Source organism: Vombatus ursinus, unplaced genomic scaffold (assembly GCF_900497805.2).
Source record: "Vombatus ursinus unplaced genomic scaffold, bare-nosed wombat genome assembly UNPS02014810.1, whole genome shotgun sequence".
In the NCBI taxonomy this organism is placed as follows: Eukaryota; Metazoa; Chordata; class Mammalia; order Diprotodontia; family Vombatidae; genus Vombatus; species Vombatus ursinus.
In genome coordinates this window covers 15,640,729-15,651,806 of record NW_020954588.1, presented here as the reverse complement: position 1 = coordinate 15,651,806, position 11,078 = coordinate 15,640,729, and the positions used below count along the sequence as shown (strand labels likewise).

The following is an 11,078-nucleotide window of genomic DNA, read 5'->3' as shown; positions in this document are numbered from 1 at the left end:
ATCTACATAAATCTTTCACTTGGTGATCTTATTAGCCCCCATAACTATCTAGCCAGTGGAAACTACTGACTCAGTCTCGCATCTTCAACCTCTTATCAGACATCTTAAACTCCATATATCCAAAACTGAATTATATTTCCACCTAAATCCTAGTCAAGACCCACCATCCTCCCAATCCCCCAGACTCACAACCTAGGCTTCATCCGTGACTCCTCATAATCTCTCACCTTCATAGCCAGTCTATGGCCAAGGTCTATTTTACCCATGCATCTCTCCCCATTTCCCTTCTGATGCTGCCACTACTGTGGTTACAGTCCCTATCACCTCACTTCCTGGGCCTGTAACCTAGCCTCTCCTACCTTTTTAGTCTTCTTAAACCAATTATTACTTGCCTCTGGCATCTTCAAACAAGACAGTCCATCTTCTAGCTCTGGACATAGTCGCTCACTGTTGTTCAACTCTGCCTACGTAGACTTCCCTAACTCCTTCAAATCCCGGCCAACAATCCAACTTTCTAAAGGAAGTTCGTCCTAAAAGAACCTCTTAGTGCTTTCTCTGTGTTGATTATTCCTTATTTATCCAGTGGATAGTGTGTTTACAGTTATCTGCATGCAGTCAAGCCTATCAGATTGTGAGGGCTGGGACTGTGTTCCTAGCACTTAGCACCAGCGTCTGACACATAAGACTGATGGACCACGGACTTAGAATTTCCGATGCTCTTCTGGCCTCAAACCTTTTCCCCTTCGAATACATTCTTCATATAGCCATTAAGTAGTCCGAACTGAATTTTGTGGAAAAGGAGTTAGTGTATAAATCATAACCCAAAATGGATCAGAAAGTCAAATATGCACATGTGAGTCTCAGGGCAGAGAGGAAGTGGGAACAATGGGATTGAGAGGTTTGATTAAGGCTGCAGTATGTCTGTTTAGCAGACAGACATTCTGCAGGACAAGCCTTAATATCCCTTAGGAAAGCAGGAATGACTATAAAAAACGTTCCCCTGCTCTTAGAAGCAGACCTTTAATTACGTGCTAGTGCTTGGCTCATCCTCTCTGGAAGTGTTGGAGGGTAAGTGTGGCATCTTGGGCCATCCTGCAGTCTCCCTCCTGAGTTCCTCACTCCACCAACAACTCAATTTCCTCCTTATAAGGATGTTCTTGGGTGGCAGTGTGAATAGAACTTTCAGGAAACGGGTTCCTGACCTAAAAACAAGTATTTAAGTACCTGCTGGCTGACAGGTAAAATGTGAAATGCTGAGGATATGATACAACTCAGTCTTGTTTCAAAAGACTTGTTTTGACAACTAAGTTCTAGACTCATTTGATTCCACAAACAGCCTAGACAGGTTTTCTAGTAGTGTTCTCAAGTCACCTATCAACCCTATAAAAAGACAGGTAAAGTGATATTGGGGAGATGTTGCTATATTTATACAATTTCTCAAGAACATATTAAACTGATAACATGATTTTTTAAAAACCAGATTGGCCAATCTTAAGTTCTAAGTGCATTACAAAGCTATGCTCATCTTACTTAACACGAAGGAACACTATTCAATCCCACAAGTCCCTCCCAAATAAATCTAAATTGTTCTATTTATTTAATTTATTATTATTTATTTAATTTATTCTATTTATTTAATTTAAATTGTATTTTTTTTAATTGGGACGTAGAGATATTAGAATAAGTAATCATTTTTGTTAGTGCTCTTCTTTGGCACAGCAAGGACAAAATGAGTCAGTACAGAAAAATAAATTCACTCATGTGACAAAATTATATAGATCAAACACAATCAGAATAGACATGAGAGGACACTCCCTCATGGTTCACATGTTATTTTATTACACATATTTCAGATTTTTTTCCCTAACGTAATGAATTATGCTGCATTTTAAACTTTTTTTCTTTAAAAATATTATTATATAGGATGGCTCTCTGAGAGGGAGAAGCAGATAAAGGAAGAAATTTTGGTGATGTAAAAAACAAGCTATTAATGAAATTTATAATAAAACCTCACCTCAACTGAAGGTATTTTTATTGCAGCAAAATATACCATTTTTGAAAGATGGCAAATAAAATCCAACTTTCTACTCAAGAATTTTTGGTCACGTTCTGATTGGCCCAACTACACCTAAAAAGAATTCACTTACAAAGTATCATTGACGGGGCAGCTAGGTGGCACAGTGGAAAGAGCACCAGCCCTAAATCAGGAAAACCCGAGTTCAACTCCAGCCTCAGACCAAACACCTGACAAAAGAAAAAAAATTGTAGCCAAAGTATTGTTGATTTGAAAGCCTGCCAGCTCCTTAAGATTGAGCAGTATTAAACTTCTGTTTTGAAGATAGAAAAAGGAATAAAGGCCATTGTTACATTTCAAAGTACTAAAATAGTTCCTTCTTAGAATGTGAAAGTCAGCACTGAACAAACCTAATGTAAAAGAAAGTGATACCAACTACTGAATAGAGTAATAGCTGATTTCTGTAAAGCACTTTAAACATTTCTTTAACATACATGCAACATTTTTAAAGACACATTTTCACTGGACGTTCCGTTCTGTGCAGTGCTGAGTAGATCAGCTGGACAAGGGAGGAGCGAGCATAGGACCAAATCCTTACAGGAGACCTTTGCACACTCAAGCAGAAACCATCTGTAATCACAGAAAGCAGAGAGTTCCCATTCAAGCCGAGTATTAGAGTAAGCTCCTTCATGATAGGGATTTTGACTTTGTATCCCCAGAACTTAGTACAGTGCCATATAAATTAAAGGTTTAGTAAATGTTTTCTTGAATGTTGAAAGTTGGACTGAAGTGTTCAGAATACCTGAAATTCTGTGTTACTTCATGCATAAACATACTGCTGGATTATCCATCTAACTTTTAACTTTTTTAATAATACAAACTCAATTTCCTAGAAACTTCAGGGATTCTCCTAAGTCTATGCTATAACAGGGAGCCACTGCCCTGTTTACAATCCAGTCTGCTGAGGACTTTCCACCTGACAGCAGTCAGAACCCTGTTTAGCCTTACTTTTATTCCATTTCATCATTTTATTCCAGAGACATTCTCTTCAAACCTCAAATATCAGACCTTTTCTCATTCTGAAACAAGTAGACTGTGTCTGTGTCCTCTTCATATTAATTCTCTTGTCCTTAGCTATATTCTAAATACTTACCTGGATTGGGTCAACCCAGGTGAGCAGCTTTTGCCTTAGAAAATTTACAGGGTACTGCAAAGTAGAGATTAATTAAGCTAGCACATGTACACATGTATGTGAACGTCATTTTCGAAGAAGGCAAGCTGACAACTGATGTGGGATCCACTAGCTTTCTTCCTCTTTTCCTTCAAAGAATACAGAGTCTAAGAAGCTAAACAGCTCAGTGATGTGCCAGGGCTGTAGAACTAGTAATAATTCTATCTCGTGTAAGTACCTTTTCACTAGGTTCCACTGATAATCTCCGTTCATATCCTCACAAGGAGGTCTTCGCCAGACCACACCAATTTCATTCCTTTAATCCTTCCAGAAGAATTCTCATTTCTCTCATTATTTATGAACCCTCTTAATAAATCCACAAACAGGGAATTATTACTATAAGACAGAGACTATCCCGGATAGACAATTATTTATCTAGTGTTGAAGTGCCAAATATTAAATAAAAAGCATGACTGTTTCATTTCAAGGACTGTCTTTCATATAGAACAAAAACAACCACCCTCCTTCACTCCAAACAAAAATCAAGACTATTTCCCTCTGGTTTACTACACAAATCTTCCTAAGCCTAGGACAAAGCTAAGAATGACCTTTAGTTTTAAACCAACCTCTGGGAAGAAATGGTCACAAAAGCAATAATTTCAAGCAAAGATTATACTCCTGGTATGACCTCAGGCAGGTCATAACCTCTCCATGCTTCAGTTTCCTCAAATGTAAAAGCTGGATGGTCTTCCAATGCCTATATCCACGACTCTAACGAAGGTGCCATTAATCCTTTCCCAGAACAATGGGTAAAATCTTTCCTACTTAATTACACACAACATTGCTATAGCCATCATTCTCATTCTTACAGGTGATTGGTCTTCCCACATTCAAGAAAGAGTCATATGAAGTCAAGGCAGACAAGGATTTTCCATTCAAGTGTGAGCAAAGTAAATATTAAAAGGCAGATTATATATTTTTCATAGTCCTTGAAATAATCTGCGACTCATTTTATACGTTAAACAGGTTTTAAACTGCCATTAAATCCATTTTTATTGCCTCACTAGGGAGCAGTTTGAATTGTGAAATGTAAGTTCAATTAAACTTTGAACACATGTAGAGTCAAATATTTCAACAAAACTGCAGTTTAATTTCAGAAAGTGTTAAAATATATATATATTTATACATCAATTTCTGACATACACTTAATGTGTTAGTATACACCAAAATGATGCTTTCTCTTGAAACTGTATTTTATGAAATGTACATTTTTAATTTAAATACTCAGTATACACTGCACTTAATCTGCATGTTGCATTTATTAAATACATTAAAATCTGCAATGTAACAAAACGTTTTCTGCATACGAAATTCAAAACACCATTTTAAATGAACAAAAGATGGCTCACTTCATTTTCTCCTAGTGCATAGTACACTAGCTCAGCTCCACCCACACCAGCTGTTCGTTCTTTTTCTTTGACATTGTTCACAGACTAATACATATTACAATAAGAGTGCTGGATAAAAACATGAGGTACGAAAGTGGTTCAAAGATTACAGGTCATGCAGATCATGCTAGACAGCAAAGAAAATTGTGAATGAGAAAACACTAAATAAAAAATACATAAAGAATGTGCATTATAAAAAAAAAAAACTCCATTACACAGCTTTGCTTCTTTGGTTACAAAGTAGGTTGAACAATTTCACAGCTTTTTATTCCCACCCAAAAAAAAAAAAAAAAAAGGTCATACGAAATGTTGAAAGCAGAGGAATCATGGCAATTTCTCTATAGAAAGTAGAAACAGAAATGAGCAAAGTTTTCTTCATCAAAATAGCCCATCAATTATTTATTATATCACAATAACTGGTGACTACCTGTACAGATGCACTATGGTCTTCATACTTACACTATACAAAATTTACATTCAAGCTGGGTCTTTACTACTGAAAATAAATACCAAAGGTAAATTGCCATTAGTGTTAGAAATATGCCAGGATTCTTTTGTTCAATTATTGCCTAAACGTTTTATCTAGTAAATGCAATCCCGTCTATCAATTCCTTTACTGATACTTACATTTATTTTTTTAAAAAATTAAGAAAAAGTTCTGTGACATTGTTCATGTACATTATGAAAATAGCAGCCCTGTAATAAATAAAACACAAAGAAATGAAAACTAATGTAGGCAAATGTTACTTCCATTGAAAGAATGGCGGCTCATTAGATGAATGGTTACTTCTAACAAGATAGGAAGGCTCAAGGTAATCCATGGACAACAGGAGACTGAGCGCCACCCAAGCTCTTACAGACCCCGCCCCCTCATGCGCACCAGGTCACAGGCAGACTTTCCTGGCTTTAATAACCCTCATCTATGCCTTTCCCTGTGTCCTGATGACAAACAACTGAACATCGACTGTGCGGCATGACATCTCAAAGTGAGGACTAGCTCTTGGAGGATGATTGTCTAATACTGAAAAGGCCAAACACACACGTGGCTATAAAGTGGAGAGAACATCAGTGGCACACCAGGACAGACTGCTTTCAGGTTTGTCTTAATGAGGCGAGAAAGCTTTAGGCTGAGGACACATTCGGCTGCTGAGGAGGCTGCGCTGGCTGTGGAGGCTGTGCTATCACTGTCTGCTGTTGAGAAGTGCTACTAAGATTGGCCTGTTGGGTGGAGAGCTGGGATAATTGATCATTGTTTGAAAGAGATTTTAACAGTGCGTTCTCTCGTTCAAGTAAAGAGTTTCTTTCAACTAATTCTTTTATTTGTTCCTTCAGCACTTCCACCTCTTCTCTTACTGCATACATCAAATGGCTTTTCACCAGATCCTGTAAACAGAATTAACAACGTCAAAGAGAATCAACTCACAGGAAATAATGGATACAAATAAAGAAATGAAGTTCTTTGGTAAACGGCATTTTTTAAAAAACTGACTCTTGCAAATGAGTTTTCAACCTGTTTTATAGTATATGCAGACCAAATACATAAAGTTATTCTTCACAAACGCAGCAAATTCTGCTGACCAACCATACTCAAACGTCAAAGGAATTCTCACTGCCCAATAGAGCAACAAGTGAAGAGGCAAAGCTGGAACTAAAGGGCTGGAGTGCAGAAGAGGCATCTGCTATGTAATTCTAACAATGTGCAACTGCTAGCAATCTTTAAAATTCTATTACAGTTGGGGCAGCTAGGTGGCACCATGGTTAGAGCTCTGGCCTTGGGAGCCAGGAGGACCTGAGTTCAAATCCGGCCTCAGACACTTAACACTTATTAGCTGTGTGACCCTGGGCAAGTCACTTAACCCCAACTGCCACACCAAAAAGCAATAAATAAATAAAAATCTATTACAACTAATTTTCCAAAAATTTAATTCATAATATTTTGAACACAATCCTTATTTGCAGATTACTAAAGCATGTATATTTCACAAACTAGCTGTATATCAAAAGCTGGGAACATAAGTAAATTTATCTTAAGAGTCCATAGAACCCAAAGGGTTCACTTACAATATTTTAGAGGTTGCCTTAAGCTGGACAGGAAAGAAATTACCTATTTCTGAAAGACTCCTCCTCACCCCACTCCCCCCTCCCCCCAAAAAAACAAACAACCCATAAGACCCTTGATAAAACTTTTTCTCCATGAACTCACAGAAAAGGGCAGAACACACTGCCTCTGATGCTTGTTTATACTTTAGGACATTGGGCAGGTAGGCACTTTAACCTCTACATCTATGAATCTGAGAGACCTGGGGCCTCAGTTTTCTCACTGACATAATGAAGCCCTGGGAGGGTTGGAGTAGATAACTTTTGAGGTCCCTGCCAATTCTAAATATAGAGCTGTGAGCCTGTGAACGAGAAGGAGAAATCATGAAATCATTCATTTAGTTCATGGGCCTGGAACCCGTGGCCTCAAAGCCACATGTGGCCTAGAGCTCTAGGTCCTCAAGTGTGGCTCTTTAAATCCAAGCCCAAAGACTGTGAAGTCCGGATTCAGTCAAAGGACCATATGCCTTGAGGCTGCAGGTTCCCCACTCCTGGTCTAGTTGCTGTTTCAGTCCAAAGCTCTTCATGACTCCAACTGGGGTTTTCCTGGCAAAGATACTGGAGTGATTTGCCTTTGCCTTATCCAACTTACTTTACAGATGAGGAAAATGAGGCAAACAGCATTGAGTGACTTGTCCAGGGTCTCACAGCTAATAAGTGTCTGAGGCCAAATTTGAACTCAGGAAGAGGAGTCTTGCTGATTCCAAGTCCAGTGCTCTATTCACTAAGCCACCTAGTTGCCAATCTAGTTGTATAAGCTGAATAAAGTAGTCCCTATAACAAATAAGCAATCAAAAGGATGCATTTTTAAAGAGAAATTAACTAAACAAATTTTTTGGCAAAGAAATACCCCCTTACCAACAGAACCAATACATTTTGGGTTGTGTTTAAGTACCACACAAATTCTACTTACCATGGCCTGCTCTATTTTGTTGTCAATGGCTACGACACTTGCCCCAGATGCACTGGAAGAAAAAAAATTGAACATTTTATCAAATGTCAATTTAATAACATTTAAGTGCCTACTACGTCCAAGGCATTGCATTCAAGGCACTGAATTTAGCCCTCCCTCTTCTAGCCTCTAAAACAATATGACAAATTGTTAAGAAGTACTTTTCACATTTTATCTAAAATGTTATACTAGTTATTTGAAATTATCACATTTAATCCATTTTGGGGATTTTTGTAACTGTAGGTATTCAGTTTCCTCATCTGTAAGATAAAAAGGGCTCCATTAGACAGTGAAGGTCTCTCTTAACATTGTACAATTCACTTTCTGATACATAAAGACATGTTATTCCAGCTAGGAAGTGATTCCCAGTTTCAAAAATCAACGTGCTTCCCTTCATACCCTACTAGTTTTACTAAAAGCCAGACATTCTGCACCAGCATACAGCTCTTTACAGTGTCCCAGATACCAAAACCTTTAAGAAAAGATAGTTATTCTTCATTCTTTTTAATGTAGAAATTCCAATTATCACTTAACTGTGTGTGTGTGTGGGGGGGAATCACACCATGAAGTTCCCTTATTTTAATATCTGCTTCTCAAACCATCTGAATGATTCAGAAAACTCTACAGCAAACCACATAAGCAAGAGATTAGCGTTCTGGAGCCTACAAGTCAAGGCTTTTGAGGCCAAAATCCCTAACAAGCTATCCTACTAGGTTAGTTTTTCTTTGAAATATTTGAAAACACAGCATATATAAGCACACGAACCATATTAACAAACGAACCACCTACCACTGCCTAAAATTAAACTGTGAAAACTGAGATACAACATTACATCTAGGTATCACTGTTTATAGAGGAGAAAATGTATACTTTCTGTATAAATGGGTACCCTTAAAATGCTAAATTCTTGACATATGCCAAATAAGGGACAGGGACTGGTCCAGCTCTGAGCTGAGGAGCTGCCAAGGGCACTTGTGAGGATGGGGTTAAGTGACTACAGTCACATGGCACATGGGGGAGGAGTGGGGCTTGAACCCAGTCCAGTTATCCATCCATTACACTGTGCTGCCCTTTTCACATATAAAGGGTTTTTGAAAAATGACGTTGTATAAAACAGAAAGTTAATGACATTCTTCAGTTCAAGATTCACATTCTGAAAAATTTCTACAAGTATTAAGAGTATGAACTTGAACAAGTGACATTTTTTTAAAAGGCAAAATATGACTTTGGATCAAACACAACTCCTATTACAAGGCAGTCAACCATCCTATGTGCCGGGCCCAAGCTACGTTTGAGGGAAACAGAGAAAGGCAAAAACAGTGGCTGCTCAAGGAGTTAGTCCATAGTCTAAGAGGGGAAATGATGTATAAACCATGAGGTACCCAACAAGACATCCTTAGGAGGAAGAGACAGCACTGAGGGGACTGGGAAAGGCTTCCTGTAGAAGTCAGGATTCTATCTGAGATGTGAAAGAAGCCAGAAAGTAGAGAAAAGGGAGATGAGGCTCACTTGGGAGAAGGCTTCATCTGCCAGGAGTCAGGGGGTGGAGCGACTTGTGAAGGACAGTATGCCCAGATCCAGGGTAAGAGTGAAGAGGAAGGAGATTCAGCTGTGAGGTAAGGAGGGCCAGCAACATGGGCCCCTTGTCATGAAGGCACCTGACACTACCTCTACTTCTCTGCTTGGACATTTACAGAGCACCCCCTGAAGAACCCCATTTTACAGGGCTGAGTTTTTGTGCATCAAAGAAATCATGCAACTCTACAGTCAAACCAGAATCTTTTCCACTGCCTTGCAGTCAGGTTCTGTTCCAGACAAGTGGCCAGGACACTGGTTCCCGATTCTCCAGTCCCTAGACCCTGCTGACCCCAGCTTTCCTTATCATACATTCAGCTGGTTCTCCCAATATGGATGAGCACCTGGCCTTTTTCTTTCCAAGCACCTCTCTAGGTTTCAATGTTTGCCCCCACCCCTTCTCACTCTCCTTCCCTGGGAATCTTCTTCATAAAAAGAGTTAAAAGGGACATCCAAAGTTTTACCTTTTCCAATTCATACAAGCAGTCTCTCTCTACAGAACAGCTCCAAAGAATAGTAATGACGGGGAACTTAACTATTTTCCTGAGAAGGACATTCAACATTTGACCAGCTTCCCCATTCAGCCAAAATCTACCTCTGTAAATGTGAGGTCTACTTTTACAAAGATGATTCCCCATAGACCATGAAAGATGACTCCTAACCTTACTGAGAGGTTAAATGACTTGTCCATGGTCACACATTTAACATTGTTAGAGGCAAGGAAGGTCTTCCATATGCCTTGACCTGTACTCCTATCAAGAGATCCATATACCTGGTTTTTGTTTTTTTTTGGTTAGGCAATGGGGTTAGATGACTTGCCCAGGATCACATAGCTAGTAAGTGTTATGTGTCTGAGGCTAGATTTGAACTCAGGTCCTCCTGAATCCAGGGCCAGTGCTCTAATCCACTGCACCATGTGGCTGCCCCTCATATATCTGTCTAATTGCCTGGGTTGCAACTCACTTAAAACCATGGAGATTGACAAATGCAGCTGAAAAAAGCAGGGCTTCATATATGCCTTTCTACTTAATGTAAAGGGAAATCAAATATTTACATAGACAACAATTTTAGGTCCAAAAATTCAAAAGTTAATTTAGTGCTATCATAGCTTAAAACTGTACTAAGATTTCTGTGATACCCTGTATTACCTTCTACACAGCGGAATCTTCTTTTACTTTTGCCTAAGGCAAACTCCAAAAAAGGGAAAAAATGAATTTACTGTGAAAATAAGCTAAAAAAAAAAATATCACACTTTACAATTCTGCCAAAGTAGACTTCTGGCTGCTCCCAGAATTAATCACCCCATCTCTCACCTCCAAATATTCAATATGCCTAATCTCTGCATCTTAGTCACTGCTCAATTTCAGTGTTCTCCCTCCCCCAAAGCATACCCTGATCTCCTTTTTATTAAATGCTCCAGCATTATATTTGCATTATATTTGCGTGCACGTTGCATTCTCTTCAGCAGAGGGTAAGCTCTTTACAGGGCAGAAATGGTTTCACTGATGTCTTTGCATTACCAGCACAATCCTGCTCATGATATGTACTTATTATTTGCTAAAAGGGTGAGGATATGACACGGTTAAAAAAAAAGTGTAAAAAATATTTTGGTAGCCTCTTGATAGACAGTTCCTTCCTAAAAAAAACTTTCAGATAAGCAGCCTTTATTTTTCTTTCCTACCAGGTTACAAAAAAATGCTAATGATCAATAACTCGAAACAGCATCTGCTCAGTAACCAAGCGATGTGGTTCGTTTTACCCTATGGTGGTACAATGGGGATCAGATGGGATTCATTATATCAAATGGCTACATGATGTCTA

General features: G+C 38.7%; 1 protein-coding gene across 2 annotated transcripts in view; it reads right to left on the bottom strand.

The window, feature by feature from the left end:
• Positions 1–4,426: 4,426 nt before the first annotated feature.
• The window catches only part of TSC22D2 (TSC22 domain family member 2), a 51,602-nt gene continuing 44,950 nt past the window's right edge, over positions 4,427–11,078 (bottom strand). For both annotated transcript variants that reach the window (XM_027875799.1, XM_027875800.1), the window contains 2 exons: positions 7,644–7,695; positions 4,427–6,016 (listed from right to left, as the gene is read on the bottom strand). In XM_027875799.1, coding sequence (XP_027731600.1) covers positions 5,756–6,016; positions 7,644–7,695 — 313 coding nt within the window. In that variant the 3' untranslated portion in view covers positions 4,427–5,755. The remainder of the gene's footprint in view (positions 6,017–7,643; positions 7,696–11,078) is intronic.